The sequence below is a fragment of the Camellia sinensis genome, chromosome 13 (assembly GCF_055761805.1).
Source record: "Camellia sinensis isolate YWXY chromosome 13, ASM5576180v1, whole genome shotgun sequence".
Classification (NCBI taxonomy): domain Eukaryota; kingdom Viridiplantae; phylum Streptophyta; class Magnoliopsida; order Ericales; family Theaceae; genus Camellia; species Camellia sinensis.
In genome coordinates this window covers 146,142,578-146,159,745 of record NC_138973.1, presented here as the reverse complement: position 1 = coordinate 146,159,745, position 17,168 = coordinate 146,142,578, and the positions used below count along the sequence as shown (strand labels likewise).

Below are 17,168 nucleotides of genomic sequence, written 5' to 3'. Positions count from 1 at the left end.
TTGTCTCTTTTTGTATTCTGTTTGTGATCTATTTTCTTCTTTCAATTATTACACTATAATGTTCGTCTTTTGTAAATCCAAGAGTGTTTATTTGTTGCAAATTGTTTATCCATTATCATCCCTTTTTTTTTTCCTCGCTTCAAAGATGTTGTTCCCATTTTTTCAATTTCAGAACAATGATTCAGAGTTTCTAGCTCGATTTTTTGATTTTAGAACCGAGTGCGACCATTTTTCTTCGATTGTTTGTAAAATCTATAAGTCAAACATTTTTCCTTGATTTGTTTGTAAAATCTAGAAGTCAGAAATTTTATTGCATAAATAGCACATACATATTTTTTTCAAACAAAAGTGTACATCTTGAACAACCATTTCAAATATATAATTGTTCAACCAAACACAACGTTGGAGACTTGTACATACCTTGGTACTCCACAACTTTGACTTTTTATTAATTTTCTTATTAGTGCTTTAGCACCCAATTCATGAAAATTCAATACATACTCGTGATGTTATTCACACCTTTTGATTTCAGAATAATGCTTGAGAGACATTGTCCTAACCTTTTAATTTTGCTGGGTTGTTTGTAAGTTATTTTTGGTGGTTAAAATGAATCGTATGAAATATGGCCTTGATATTAGTTTCCTTGCCAAAGGCAAGCAGTTTCTTTTAAGGGAACCAAATAAAAGCAGTTGTTTTGGTTTAAAAAAAAAAGGAGTTGGTTTTATGGAGGAATTCAATTTACAGTGTGCTACCTTTTCAAATTGATGCGGCTATAAAAATCAATTAGTAAGGGAGGGTGTTTTGGGAATAAAAAAAGTAGAAAACTCTTTGTATTTTTAATACGGAATAGATAAGAAGGATTAGAAAAATAACAAGTTGCTTTTGTATGCAGTGAACAGCGAGGGATGCACCATCCTATTATGCATCTACATGAGCGTAGTCTTAGCGTACTGGCCTGCCGTTATGTTGATGAAGTCATCATTGGTGCACCTTTGGAAGTGACAAGGGACATGGTGTGTTTAATTTCTTATTTGTATTTGTGCTCCATTTTGTTCAAAGCTAAATGCGTGAAATCTGTACGTTACCCCTTTGTGTGGCCATTATGTGTGTTGGCTTGATTTGGTTTACATCTAAAAGGGCATTGTGGATTACCAGTCATAAGTTTTATTTTCTTAACATCATGTGAAAGATGAGGAACCAACACTAGACAGCAATTGCCTTTAGTTAAAAGAAAGGTTGATTTTAATTAGACTTGGTTACAGGTTGCAACTCAGTTTGCACCTCCTTTTGTGTGCCCTCCAGGTGTTTGCTTCTATATTACCTGGAACGTGGAACGGGAATGGGAATGTAGTTATGTGCCACATGCTCTAAAATGTGGTACAATTAGAGTATGCTTATATAGATTACAGTGTAAAAATAAGTTACTTGTAGAATAATTTTCTTGTAACAATTAGGTATCCAGTAAAAATATATATATATATATATATATAAATTTTGTAGCAACACATTTTTATGAGCGTTATGACCCATTTTTTACATTTTGTTCTGTTAAAACTTCACTAGTCTTAAATTTAGTTCATTATATTTGATTTAATTTTTTATAAAGGAAAACTTTAGGAAACATATTTGAAAAAACTTTTGGGATTACTTTGGATCGCTAAATTTACCATTTTGAAACGAAAATATACAATGTTTCGGAACATGCATTCTAAAACGTAATTTGCTAGGGTATTAACATTTTTTGGTACACTGGTTTGCTTATTGAAATTGTAGTTAACACAAACAGATACTCATATGTATATTATCTTTGAACAAGCATGCATGCACACACCGTGCATGCATCATATACATTAAATTCATATATATTTATCTGTTTATATTTATGACGAAGAAAATTTATATATGTATATGTATTTATCTAGACTTCTTCGTGCACTAATAATTGTAGCAACCTAAAAGGATGTGTTTCTTTCTTCTTTTTTTTTTCTTTTTTTCCTTTCTTGCTATTAATATTTTTCAGAACTACTCATTTAATCTAACACATGTTGCAATTGATATTTTTTTTAATGATTTTTCATTTGGCCAACTGAAGTAATGGTGGAGCTAGTGTGAGCCACCGAGCTAGTATGTTGGCTGGATTGATGTTCCAGCCTGTCCTGTACTATGGTATTCAGATTGGCATAATAACTGGACTCCATCTAATGCCACTAAATATGCATAATGATACTGATAGAGCCCATGTGAGGAACTTGTTAGCAGTACTTCTGGGAGAAAATTTTGCAAAATGTTCTGACTTTTTTTTTTAAAAAAAAATAATTTCTTTTGGCTTTTCTAAATCACACATGGCATTTGCTTCTCCAAGATGTCATTGTATTTTCTTGAAAACAGTTCCTTCGCTTGCAGATCTTCATTTTAATTATTTTTTTTCAATGTTAATGATTATTATGATTCTTAATTCTGAACAGATAACAACTTTCAACATCTCTTTGGTTGTGCATGGGACAGTTGCTGAGAGCAACACTTTCCTGAATGTAAGTTGACTCGACACATTTCATTTGGGACCAATTATGATTTCCAGCTGCATTGCTTTGCATCTTGAAACCATGTCTTGAAATTGTGATTTGCTTAATGCAGGGCAAGACTGACCCATATGCAGTTCCCAAGAGCATGGGAATTTTTCAGATGCTACAGAGCCCAAAAAATATAACCACCACTTCAGTGGCCCAAAGGATACTTGCCAATCATGAAGTTTACGTGGTAATCCTTTACTGTTTCCCTCTTGCTTCATTTGCTTGATAACACTAATATTGTTGTTCTAGGTGAATGCTCACACCTTTAAATTCTCAATACATTTGATAAGTATCCCTTTTTTAACCTAATTCTTGGTGCATTCCCTGAAAGTAAAAATGGTAGCAATGGAATAAACTTTGCCCACATTTTATGCTGAAACTTATTAATAGAATAGCATATGTTGATTGAGCTGCAACCTTTTGTTTTCTTTTCTTTTCTCTTCTCTTCTGTGTATGTGTGTGTGTGCCTGCGCGGTGTTTGTGTGTGAATGCTGTCTTTTATTTCTTATTTTTTCACTTTACAGAATGTTTGATGGTAATTCGAATCTAAGTAACATGGACATGACACAGATATGCCGGCACGACGATTTTAAAAAAATGCATGACAAGGTTATATTTTTATAAATTTATTATATGTCAATATTCAAATAGTTCATTAAAAGGTTAAAAAAGAGAAAAAAGAAAAAGAAAAAAGGGCAGCATAACACTAATCAAAATTAGAAATCAGGAGTTGGCTTTTCTATTTATATAGAATCAGCATTGTAACTATTTGCTTCAAAATGATGATTGTAAGAATGAAACTTCAACCTTGTTTCTTTGATTGGAGTACGGATGAGATCAAAAGGCCATTATTGGAGCAAACGATGCAATAGCTTCGGCTAGAGCAAAGCCTATATTCCTTTCCTAATAGTCTTCTTTTCTTTAAAGTGCTGCTTGACATGGCCAGTTGTTTCTAGGTGACAATTACATATATTTTTTTGTTTGGTCATAAGATTCCTCCGAATATTTTGGTCCTGGATTAGTAATTGTAGAGGGGGCAAAAGTTAAGGTCACCTCTATTAGACAAACAAGTGTGATTAAATGAACATGGGGTCAAAGCCTAAAGGGAAGTGAGCCAACCAGAAGGCCAAACCAAGTCCGACCCACTAGACGCGAATGGACCCTCAGCAGTGAAAGTGCCTAAGGAAACCTGCCGAGGTACTACTTGCCGCAGTCCAGTAGCTGAGGCAATCAACCTCAGCGCTGCCATCCAACTAGGAGGTCATTGCGATGCCACCTTTGCAACTACTTGAAGCACACTAGCTGAGGGAAGAGTAGTCGAGGCGACTGTATCCTCCACGACTACCTTTTGAGGCAAGACTCCCCAAGGTGATAGCAGCCTTTGAGGAAGGCCTCATTTCTAGAAATAGAGACTAATTCTTGGCGTCGATAGCAGGCCCCAAAACATTACCAGCCTAGGATTGATAGTAGGCTCGAAGCATAAGTAGCTTGGCACTTATAGCAAACCCTTACGCTTATTGGTTGGAGCTAACAGCAGGCCCTAGAGATACCAAAATATGTTGCGGCAACCCCACGAAGATGGGAGCAGGGCAGCCTGAAAGTAAGGGACTCCTTTTCCATTTACCCCGGTTATGGACCTATTTCGGTCGTACCAACAAGACCAAGGAAGCCCCCTTGGGCTTGGTATGAGGCACAACTCTTGTTTCCTGGGAAGCTAGGGAGTTTGTGGTTAGGTAGCTAAGGGTGGAGTCGTTGTTGAGGTAGACACAAGAATGGTTGATAGCATGCTATGAGTCCTAAGATGTGCTTTCGGAAACTGAACTGAGAAGCGTGGTGCCACAAGAAGTACCACTGCACCGAAGCAGGTGCACCTTCCGTGGTCCGTACCAAAAACGATAGCTGTTGAGGTTTATACCAATCAATGGTACTTGCTAAGATTTATGCTAAACAGATAGTACATGCAAAGGGACACGTGTCTACCAAAGCCTGGTGGTTCAGGATAGAATATTTCGCGACACATGTCGCTACACTATTTGGCTATATATTCAGTATTAGGGAAAAGCCTATAAATAGGACTCATTTCCCAAAGTTCAAAGGGAGAACTTCTTGGTTTTGGGGGGATATGTTACCCATTTCCACTGGCACGTTCTCTTCTTGAGCCACTTGCTCCACCCTCACCCGGCCGCTCACTCTCCGGTTACCTCAGATTGTTGACTCATTAGGATAGCTTTTCCACTCCAAGTACTATCATTATTTACTGTTCATTTCAGACTCCCTACGGTAATCAGTTTCGATATTTTTATTTTGAATATGACTAGAGAAGAGAGGATAGGCTCATTAAGATATGAGAATTTACTCTAAATAAGTAATTGAAGTAATTAAGCGCTATAGCCTATTTCCAATACTCAATGGCTTGATCAAACCAAGCCTTCAAAATTTCAAATCTCTCAATCAAATGGGCTGTCTGTTCTCACTGATTGGAATAGGCCCGTCAATTCCTTCTTTTAGAATCTGTACTTGAGAGTATCCTACCTCATACAACTCAGCCATCAACTCCTTTGGCATCTCATTTTAATCTATCGTAGCTAACTGAATGAGCTTTTTGATAGATCTATTCCATGTTTTGGGACTAACCAAAAGAAGTTAATCACATGAATTACAGACTTGGATTTAGGTTTATAATAGGTTTTAGTTTTATCTTATTCTCCCACTTTTCAGGAGAATAAAGCATAGGTATTTCCCCCAATGTTAGTATTTTTTGGAAAGTAACTATCTCGATTTCATATGTTCCATAGCTTAAACATTAAGATATCATTCACATAGCAATTGTGGAACATTAAAATAAACATGATTTAGTCTTTTTATAAATATTTCAAAACATATTTAGAGTGCACAAGTTGCATTCCGAAGAATGTAGAACATTGTTAATGATCACATAGGTCGTACTCAAAAGGTTCAAAAAGTGTCTGAGAAGAGTCTGGTATTATGAATTTTAAATTTTAATTATGAAAGGTTGAAGAAGTGTCGGACACACTTTTAAATGTGTCCACAAAGTCGTGTCCGAGACAATGCGTCTCCACCATGTAAGTGTATATGCTTCTCAGATTTGAATCAATATGAAGGCATTTTGAAATCGTAAGGATTTGTGGTTGTGATATCTAACCGCACTATTATTTCCTCTATTTTTGTTTTTTGGGTAATATTTAGCTTATAATAATTTTCTAATTCAACTTCCCTCTATGACAAATGCTTTGTTTCATGTTTGATGTATGTTAGAGACGTGTATTTTAATTTTGGTTTGTTCCATACTTTGCTACGCTTACATATAGAATGTGCTGTCATATTGCTTCTTTTTTTCTTTTTTCTGTTTTTTGATTCATCGGAAATTAAAACAAGAGTTTAAAATAGCAATACATAATACTAGAGGTAGTCCCTCACAACACTAACTCCAGTCATGTCATCTATGATGAGAGCTCTAACATCTTCTGGAGGGTCTCTTCTAAAATCACATGTTCATCTTGAGCCACGCCCATGTTGGCTAGCTTATCTGCGACCCTATTTCCCTCTGAGAGTGTGCCCCAGTGAACAACTACATCTTTTAAGTAAAAACTTTGCATCCTTAATGTGGGCCTTGTATGGTGAATTATGGCTTGGGCCATTTTGAATTTGGTTGATGGCCTGCTCCGAACCAGTCTCAATCTCCACAATCCATTGAACCTTTTTGGAAGAGGATGGTAAGGCCCCTGTTGGTGGCCCATAATTCTGCTTCCAAGCTGGATCAGTGACCCAGCTTTCCATAGTATAGTCAGGTGCCAGCCTCATCATGCAAGAGTCCTCCATAGCCTACCTGTCGTGGATCTCCTTTGGAGCAGCCATCTGTGTTCAATTTGAGCTTACCTGCAATAGGGAAACACCATTTAATTAGTCTAGGTAGAGATGGACTGGGGTGGAGAGGAGATTGGTGAACCTCATCAATCTCATGAACATAATCCCTAATGTTCTTGAGGCTAGCTTGAATGGGGTTCTCAAGATTTTCAAAAACCAATTTATTACGATCTTTCCAGATTTGCCAAAGAGTCGCAATAAAAATAAGGTACCATTTTTTCCCAAAAAAAACTTATTTTTCATGTTAGAAGAAACCATCCTCCCACCTGTTAGTATTATTAATTTCAGTCCAAATTTCTTTGGATTTAGCACAATCTCTGAGGAGATGACTCTCATCCTCACTGAAAAGTCCAAACCTAGGACACAAAGTCATACCAGCCGCATGTGATTTAGTCAGCAGTCTACCCTTCAGGATAAGCCAAAGAAAGCATTTGAGTTTATGGGGAGTCTTGATTTTCCAGATCCACTTCCAATCTCTACCATCTAACTCATGGTTTGCAATGATTCTATAAGCAGAAGCAGTGGAGAAGTTACCACAAGAGGATCCCACATCCCACCCAGGTGGGGGCATCAGTGTAGGTAACGAACTTGGGTCTATAGATCTGAAGGATTTCTTGGAGGTCTTGTTGTTGTTGCTGCTGGCCAATGTATGGCCTCGTCAATATTTTCTGATTTCCATAAGGCTTGGATCCTTTTTGCTTCCTTAGCATGGCTCTAATATTACTTGAGCCACCAAAGCATGGGTGAATAGGAGCTCCTTGGAACAAGAATGGAGCATCATCCTTACCATAATCTTCTACAGGCCCAAATATTCTTGGGTCTGATCCATCATAGAACATGTAGTCATTGTCAAATATTTGCAAGTCATCACCTCCCATAGTATTAAACCTGAGACCAACATCCTTTCCTATTTTCTGAATTCCATCTATCACAATGGCTTTGGTTGTTTCTGTGTTAGTGCCACATCTAAAGCAAATGAACCTTTAGTCCCACTGGGCGTGCCAAGACATGTTAACAAAAATCTGGTTTGGATAAAATCGACAGGGAAGAGTCGACAGGAAAACTAATTTTTATAAACAAACAAACGGATTAAGCGATGTGGTTGGTGTCCTATGCCTTGATAGATTCAATGACTTCTTTGGAGGTTGTAATGTGAAAAAACAAGTGTAAATAAGCTGAAATTCGATTGAATAACACTTAAACTTGTCACTTAATTACAATAATCAAATTACAAGTTTAAATAAGATTACAATCGACAGGGCCAAACTGAGTACAAAAATTGAATTACTAATGAACTACTCCCAAGTTAAGATAGATTACTCCTAGATAAGTTACACTACTAGATTTCACATGAGTTGTGAATTTGGTTGAAGGTCCTTTCTTATTCGAATTTCCAGCTTTTATATGGTTTCACTGGCCATGCTATGTTGCCAAGTGTCCATTTACTGGCTCCCCACATCTGCTCGTGATCTGCAACTGTTACAACTGCCTTGAACTCTCTTTCCTTTTGAGGCTGCCAAGTGTCACACCCTCAATCTTCCTTTTTGAGCAACTATCTTCATGTCCTTGAATCTCGGACCTTCATTGCACATGATTATGCCCCTGTCAACAGAAGATTTTCAATTTATGGTGCCAACAATACCCCCCTCAATTTAAGGTAAAACTAAGTTTTGCCTTAAATGAATATTTATTCACATGGGCCAATTTTGAAGGCCCAAATGTAACCATGATTTGATTAAAACAACTAAGCCGGTTTACAAGCCCAAAACTAATATGGCCCAACAAACAGAAACGACCCAAGCAATATAAACTTGGCAAGAAATTCCTATGCTTAACCCTAAGGGCCAAGAAATTCCTTCTTTGAATCGTTATAATTCTCTCTTGGGCTCCCTTAGGAATTTTCAACTTTGATGCAGGTTGAGCCTTTTCATTTGCTTGAGCATAATAGAGAGAAGAATTTAGGTTGTGGAAGAGACTCAGGTAAGCAAGTACAGTGTGGTCCTTCTATAACTCCTCAAAAGCATACAACTGTAAATGAACATGTGTCATTTTACAGACCTCCTAATGACTTAGGACCAAGACTCGGGAGGCAACCAAGGCCACAAGTGTATGATAATTATGCATTTGATAGGCCTGCAGCAGGCCATTATGGTATGGCAAACCAAAGGCACAGGCCATTTAATCAAGTTAGGTCTCAGAATGTGCAAGACCATGCCATGCAACAACCATACTATGAGCCTAATATGATGAATCCAAGGCCTAGAGGGCCTGGTCCTCCTCTCCCTTATTATCAGCCAGAAGTTCAAGGAGGAGGACAATAACAATACAAAAATATGTTAGCAAAAATCTAGTTTGGATAAAATCGATGGAAAAGAGTTGACAGGAAAACCAATTTTCACAAACAAACAAACTGATCAAGCAATGTGGTTGGTGTCCTATGCCTTGACAGATTCAAGGAACAGATTCAAGGACTTCTTTGGAGGCTGTAATGTGAAGAAACAAGTGCAAACAAACTTAAATTCGATTCAATAACACTTAAACTTGTCAATTAATTGCAAGAATTAAATTACAAGTTCAAATAAGATTACAATCGATAGGGCCAAACTGAGTACAAAAGCTAAATTACATGTGAAATACTCCTAAGTTAAGATAGACTACTCCTAGATAAGTTACACTACTCCTAGATTTCACATGAGTTGTAAATTTGGTTGAAGGTCTTTTCTTCTTCAAATTTTCAACTTTTATATGGCTTCACTGGCCATGCCTTGTTGCCATGTGTCTATTTGCTGGCTCTCCACATCTGTCCATGATCTGTAACTACTGCAATTGCTTCAACTCTCTGCTGTAACTCTCTTTCCTTTCGAGGTTGCCAAGTGTCACACCCTTAATCTTCCTTTTTGAGCCACTATCTTCATGTCCTTGAAACTTGGACCTTCATTGCACATGATTATGCCTGTCGACAGAAGATTTTCAATTTATGGTGCTAACAATGCTCCCCTCATTTAAGGTAAAACTAAGTTTTGCCTTGAATGAAAATTATTTATTCACATGGGCAATTTTAAAGGCCAATTTTGAAGGCCCAGATGTTACCATGATTTGATTAAAACAACAGGCCTCGTTTGGGAACATGCTTTTTTAGTAACTTTTTGGCTTTTTGGCTAAAATATGATGTAAAAAAAATTAGTATGTTTAGGATTACTTTTTGGCTTTTTACAAAAAGATGTGCAAAAAGTAGAGAGAAAAAGGAATCTTTGACTTTTTAGTATAGGTTGTTGACTTTTTAGTGTTTTTAGTAACTTTTGGCTAAAAAAGCCACTTTCCAAACGAGGCCGCCTATTTAGAAGCCCAAAACTAATGTGGTCCAACAAACAAAAACGACCCAAGCAAATATAAACTTGGGAATTTGAATTGAAGCTTCACTCTTGCTTTTTCACTCTACAGTTAACATCAATTTCCTTAGTGGTCAAGGTGAAAAGACCATTATATAGTATGGCCAAAAGAAATGGAGCAAAGGCCAGTTCTGCACCTTCTTGAATACCAGTGGCAAGGGATAAGTATTCCTTAGTAACTTTGAAACTAGGAATACAGAAAAAGAATTGGCACAACCATAAGAGGTAAAAAGCTATCCTTTCCTCATCAGTAGGTTCTAGACCAAATTTTTGGTATTTTTTCATAAAGCTGCCGTAGCTTATGTTGGTAGCTATGTTGAAATCAACATTTTGAGGGGTTAGGAGTGCACTGATGTGTTGGCCAACAACAGGGAGGCCAGTTAAGTGTACAACATCTAAAATAGTGGGGGAAATCATGCCACATTTTAGCATCATGGAATTGCATGAGGTGGACTAGAAGCAAGCTGCAGAACTGATGGTCCACTTGTCCATGTCAAAAGCAAATGTCGACGGACGGATGACAGATGGATGACATCATAGATGCCCAAGGCTCGCCATAGGTCTATGTCACATTTCATCATCCTATTTACGTAGAGCTTCCAGTCAGCACTAGGTTTCTGCCATGAACGTAGATGATTGTGGCTAACATCCCATTGGTGCCAAGCTAGTTTTTCTCTGTCAAGTAATAAACTTTCTGTCTAAGCAATTGGGAAGTATGGAGCCACTTCATCAGGGATAGTATTGAGGAAGGATGGCCCTAGCCCTCCTTGAGCAGTGGTGCTTACAGGGATAATGCAGCTATTGAATTTGTGAGTTCAAATGGTTTCCCTGATCTCAGGAGGGAAACAGAGCACTGGAGAAGGTTCTAGGGCTCTGGTTGTTTGGCCTTTGACTGAGACTGAGATTCCTTGGGGGCCATGGCTAGTGTTTTGCAGAAGGTGAAAAGATAGATGAGAAGTGTAGATCGAAGAAGCAAGAGTGAAGTTTCAATTCAAATTCCTAAGTTTATATTGCTTGGGTCGTTTTTGTTTGTTGGGCCATATTAGTTTTAGGCTTGTAAACCAGCTCAGTTGTTTTAATCAAATCATGGTAACATTTGGGCCATCAAAAGTGGCCTATAAAATTGCCCATGTGAATAAATAATGTTCATTCAAGGCAAAACTTAGTTTTACCTTAAATGAGGGGAGCACTGTTAGCACCATAAATTGGAAATCTTCTGTCGATAGGGGCATAATCATGTGCAATGAAGGTCCAAGTTTCAAGGACATGAAGATAGTGGCTCAAAAAGGAAGATTGAGGGTGTGGCGGCTTGAAAGGAAAGAGAGTTCAAGGCAGTTGCAGATCATGGGCAGATGTGGGGAGCTAGAAAATGGACACGTGGCAGCATGGCATGGCCAGTGAAGCCATATAAAAGCTAGAAATTCGAAGAAGAAAAGACCTTCAACCAAATTCACAAAAATCATGTGAAATCTGGGAGTAGTGTAACTTATTTAGGAGTAGTCTATCTTAACTTAGGAGTAGTTCATCTGTAATTTAGCTTTTGTACTCAGTTTGGCCCTGTCAATTGTAATCTTATTTGAACTTGTAATTTGATTTTTGTAATTAAGTGACAAGTTTATGTGTTATTCAATCGCTTTTAAGTTTTTTTGCACTTGTTTCTTCACATTACAACCTCTAAAGAAGTCCTTGAATCTGTTAAGGCATAGGACACCAACCAAATTGCTTGATCAGTTTGTTTGTTTGTGTTGGTTTTCCTGTCGACTCTTCACTGTCGATTTTATCCAAACTAGATTTTTACTAACACAAGATTAGCTATAATTTCATTGTCCCAATTACCCTCATCATCAAGGATTGAACTTACCTGGTCTCCATCATTACCTGTGAAGTGCTGTAAATCTGAGATAGTGGTTTTTTGTCCACACCAGTCATCATTCCATAGAGATATGGATTCTCCACTTCCCACATTCCATTTAACTCCTTTTCTAAGAGTGTCCCTGTTTTTGCAAATAATTTTCCAGGTGTGAGATGATTTTTTGTTCATAGGCCAACTGAAAATGAAGTTGTTATTCAAGTTTTTAGTTTGGAGCACTTTACACCAAAGTTTATTTTTATCACTCAAAATTTTCCACCCAAGTTTGGTGAGGAGTGCTGGTTGTGGTCTCTAGCCTTTCTGATGCCAAGTCCCCTCAGCGTTACTTCTACAAACATTGGGCATGTTTAGTTTGTCTCTCAAAACATGTTTTTGGAGAAAAAATTCCAAAAACATGTTTGGTTGACAATAAAAAAAAAAATTCAAAATCACTTTTTTCTCTATTACACATCAATCAATTACTTTTTCTCTCTCCTCTCTCTTTCTCAGGCACTTTTTCTCACACTCATCTATTTAACTACAAAAAAATATCAAATCATCCTAAATTCCAAGACTCCAAAACTATTTTTAAAATATACAACCAAACTAATTTTCAAATTTTATAAACTCTCAGTAAATCATTTTTGAAATAGTATCTCAAAACACCAACCAAACAAGGCCATTGTTTCCCTACCAAAGAAGCTTTTGCTTATTGCTGAATGCTGATTGCTGATTGCATGACTAACTTGCAGAAACGCAATGCCAAGAAGGAAGCGAGTGAGAAGAAATACTACGCAGAGAAGAAACATGTGTCCGGGGACTGAAGCCTCCTCCGCTCATAGACTTCAAACAGGTAGCTATTGTAGAATTTTCCTGGATTTATAATCCGGCATATAGAGGCCTGTTCTGTTAGTGTGTAAGATAGACATATGAGTAAGATAGATGTATCATTGGACGGAGATTGTTGGATCGACAGAGAAGAAGAAAGAAGATAGGGACATGGAAGAATATAATATACCGTCATCAGTGTGGAATTTTCCTTTGGCATTTTGTTGTAAACTTTCCTCAAGAGTAAAAATAGGATGTTAGTCATAACGGTAACTTTGTATTTGCAGACGTGGATTATCTGACTTCGGTTTGTGGTTTTCTATCTTTTTAGAAGAATCTAATATTTAGCTTGATACATTTTTACTATGTCAATTGCTCATCCTTTCATCATTTCTTTTCTTATGTGCGACATTTTACTCAGATTCCATTACATTGAATGCAAACAATAGTAGTATTTTTGGATATTAGATTTGTCAAGGAAATTATACAAAAATAAATTTAGCATCGTTCACTATATTTTCCTTTTCTTTTTTTCTTTTTCTTTTTTTCTACGAATTCAAGATCTAGCAAGTTCAAGCAACACAGATGGTACCAGGTGTAGTGATAAAATCACCTATTTTCTGGGTCGAGACCAAAAAACAAGAAACCAATACTGACATTCAAATCAACTTGGGGACCTGGTCAGTAAGCTTGTGTAATGTCTACCAAAGTTTATTAGGAACACAATCTCCAATAGTTAATTATTTATCATTGAGTCGACTCAGAAACTTAATTGGGCTTTGACAACCAAAACTTGGTAGTTGCAGTTTCTGTCTTACCTTAGGGAGTAAGCTCTATAGGGCTCTCCTGTAAATGCAAATTTTACAATCAGCCGATAAATAAGTGCCACGCAGTAAAGATGGATTTTACAGCCATCCACAGACATCTGGTCATCTCTACTTTCCTATCTAATCTCTGTAATCAACTAAACCACAACCTTCTCTCTCCCCAGAAACCTCTGTAGATTGCAGCCCCCTTCCTCTTTCTCATAGCCACCAACGCCATCCCTCTCTCGTATCCACCACTGCCGCCTTCCCTCCCTCCCTTCTCTCCTTGCCTCCACCACTGCCTTCCCTCCCTCCCCTTTCTCTCCCAACCTCCACCGCCGATCACTGCCCCCTCCAAGTTGCTGATAATGGTAGCAGTGAGACTCAAAATTGCACCACGCTCACTAATTTCGTTTTTGCGCCTTTTGAGAATGTTGCAACACTGATTCAAGGTTTTGTTGCTGGATGTAAATTAAACTCTCTAACCAAAATAATACTAATATAATTTCAAACAATTATTAGTTAAGGTATTCATGTCAGATTGTATTTCTTGCCCAAGAAAAAAAAAAAAAAAAAAAAAGTTAAGAATTTATTTCTCAGAATTTCTAGTTACTGGTTGTTTCTTGGAGACAAATTTTAAATCGTGATAGTTTTGCAATAGAATTAAAAAGTTTAAAATGTGGTGTTGGCTGGGAAATAAAGGTGGATGTTCGGTGTTTGTGGCTATGGGAGAGAGGGTGGTGAATGGTGCTGGTGGTGGCGGCTTGGGCAGAGATTAATGGGGCGGAAGGGATGGTGATCAATGGCTTGGTGGCTATGGGAGAGAGGGAAGGGAAAGAGGGGGAGGTGAACAGTCCTGGTGGCGGTGGTTGGGGCAAAGAGGAATGAGAGGGAAGGGGCAGCGGTCAGTGGCTATGGGAGAGATAAAAGGGAAAGAAGGGGTGGTGAACGATGCTCGTGGTGGCTGGAGTAGAGAGGAATTGGAGGGAAGGTGTGGCGATCGATGGCTGGGAAGAAATGAGATGGATGGACACTATAGTGATCACTAATGGATGTTGCGGAGAGACTAAACAAGGAGGGAAGGGGGGTGTTGCGTGATCAAATGTACAAAAGATATTTCTAATTAGTCATTTGTTATATTTAATAAAGTAGAAGTTGATCTGTGCAATTAAAAATGTGATAATACAATAATTAAACAAAAATTGTTAAAGACTCATAATTAATTTATTTGTCATATTTCTATTGATGGTTGGTAAAAATCTGAATTTCATAGAACATTCATACAAAACTTAAATCTCTTTATGTAATAGTGGTTAAATTCATTAAATTATTATAATTTTTTAATTTTTTATTTTATTAAGATAATTATTGAAAAGTCTAACATCTATATAATAAAGTAGGATAATTTTTGAATTTGTCCTACACACATTTGTCCTACACACATTTGTCCTACTAGGACATTCAGACAGCTCAAATCTATTCAAATTATAAAACAACGACTGAGATATATTTTTTAAAAAATTTCCTACATGTACATTTTCAATTTTCCCGCTTCTCTCTCTTACTTTTTCCTTTTTTCACCTATTATTCTATGATCTCATGATCCCACATTTCTCTATCTTTTTCTTTTTTTATTTTTTTTTATTTTCTCCCATTTTTAGTTTTCTCTCTATTTGTTTATTTTTTTATTTTCTCCTTTTTGTTCACTTATTTTTATTCATATTATATGGAAAAGTCTGTGATCCCAGAATTAGGAGCCAAATTTTACTGTGTAATGGAGATTATATTAATGAATTTTTTAGTCCACAAATTAAATGAATTTGAACAACTAATTATTATTTTTAAATATATTGAATACCTAATAGATTTCGTAAATTTAGACCTCATATGAATCTTCAACATCTATATAATTAAGCATGATAGTTTTTGAATTTGTCCTACATACATTCGTTCTACTAGGACATTTGGACAGCTTAGATCTATTCAAATTATAAAACAACGGTTGATATATATTTTTCAAAAAAATCCTACATGTACATTTTCTATTTTTTCGCTTCTCTCTTTTACTTTTTTCTTTTCTCACCTATCCGTCTATGATCCCATGATCCCACATTCTTCTCTCTTTTTTTATTTTTATTTTTTTTTATTTTCTCTCATTTTTATTTTTCTCTTTATTTGTTTATTTTTTTTCTCCTTTTTGTTCATTTATTTTTATTCATATTGTATGAAAAAGCTTGCGATCCCAGATTAGGAGCCATATTACTATGTATAATGGAGATTATATTAATGAATTTTTTAGTGCACAAATTAAATGAATTTGAATAATTAATTATTATTATTAAATGTATTGAATACCTAATAGATTTCGTAAATTTAGACCTAATATGAATGTTCAACATCTATATAATAAAATATGATGGTTTTTGAATTTGTCCTACTAGAACATTTGGATGACTCAGATCTATTTAAATTATAAAACAACGGCTGAGATATATTTTTCAAAAAATATCTTACATGTACATTTTCTATTTTCCTGCTTCTCTCTCTTACTTTTTCATTTTCTTACCTATCCTTCTATGATCCCATGATCCCATATTCCTCTATCTTTTTATTTTTTATTTTTTTTTATTTTCTCGCATTTTTATTTTTCTCTCTATTTGTTTATTTGTTTATTTTCTCCCTTTTGTTCACTTATTTTTTTTCATATTATATGGAAAAGTCTGTGAGTCCAGAATTAGGAGCCAAATTTTACTATGTGTAATCAAGATTATATTAATGAATTTTTTAGTCCACAAATTAAATGAATTTGAACAATTAATTATTATTTTTAAATATATTGAATACCTGATAGATTTCGTAAATTTAGACTTTATATGAATCTTCAACATCTATATAATAAAGTATGATGGTTTTTGAATTTGTTCTACACACATTTATCCTATTAAGACATTTGGACATCTCAGATCTATTCAAATTATAAAATAACGGCTGAGATATATTTTTCAAAAAATATCCTACATGCACATTTTCTTATTTCTCGCTTCTCTCTCTTACTTTTTCCTTTTCTCACCTATCCTTCTATGATCCCATGATCTCACCTTCCTCTCTCTTTTCTTTTTATTTTTTTATTTTCTCCCATTTTTATTTTTTTCTCTATTTGTTTATTTTCTCCTTTTAGTTCATTTATTTTTATTCATATTATATGGAAAAATCTTCGATCCTAGAATTAAGAGCCAGATTTTGCTGTGTGTAGTGGAGATTATATTAATGAATTTTTTGGTCCATAAATTAAATGAATTTGAACAATTAATTATTATTTTTAATATATTGAACACCTGATAAACTTTGTAAATTTAGACCTCATATGAATCTTCAACATCTATATAATAAAGTAGGATGATTTTTGAATTTTTCATACACACATTTGTCCTACTAGGACATTTGGATGGTTTAGATCTATTCAAATTATAAAACTACGGCTGATATATATTTTTCAAAAAATATCTCACATGTACATTTTCTATTTTCCTGCTTCTTTCTCTTACTTTTTCTTTTTCTCACCTATCCTTCCATGATCCCATGATCCCACCTTCCTCTCTCTTTTCTTTTTATTTTTTTATTTTCTCCCATTTTTATTTTTCTCTCTATTTGTTTATTTTTTTATTTTCACTTTTTTGTTTACTTATTTTTATTCATATTATATGGAAACGTTTACGATTCCAGAATTAGGAGCCAGATTTTACTATGTGTAGTGGAGATTAAATTAATGAATTTTTTAGTCCACAAATTAAATGAATTTGAATAATTAATTATTATTTTTAAATATAATGGATACTTGATA

General features: G+C 35.6%; 1 protein-coding gene across 15 annotated transcripts in view; it reads left to right on the top strand.

Moving 5' to 3' along the window:
• Positions 1-12,911, top strand: part of LOC114280585 (ethanolamine-phosphate cytidylyltransferase) — a 44,227-nt gene extending 31,316 nt beyond the window's left edge. For 6 of the 15 annotated variants that reach the window (XM_028222971.2, XM_028222972.2, XM_082903709.1 and 3 more), the window contains 5 exons: positions 893-1,013; positions 2,466-2,531; positions 2,635-2,757; positions 8,372-8,435; positions 12,446-12,911. In XM_028222971.2, the coding sequence (XP_028078772.1) occupies positions 893-1,013; positions 2,466-2,531; positions 2,635-2,757; positions 8,372-8,435; positions 12,446-12,474 (403 nt within the window). In that variant the 3' untranslated portion in view covers positions 12,475-12,911. Of the gene's footprint in view, positions 1-892; positions 1,014-2,465; positions 2,532-2,634; positions 2,758-6,971; positions 7,098-8,371; positions 8,436-12,445 lie in introns of those variants that run through there. The other 9 variants (XM_028222975.2, XM_082903712.1, XM_082903716.1 and 6 more) reach the window with 2 other exon arrangements.
• Positions 12,912-17,168: the final 4,257 nt, after the last annotated feature.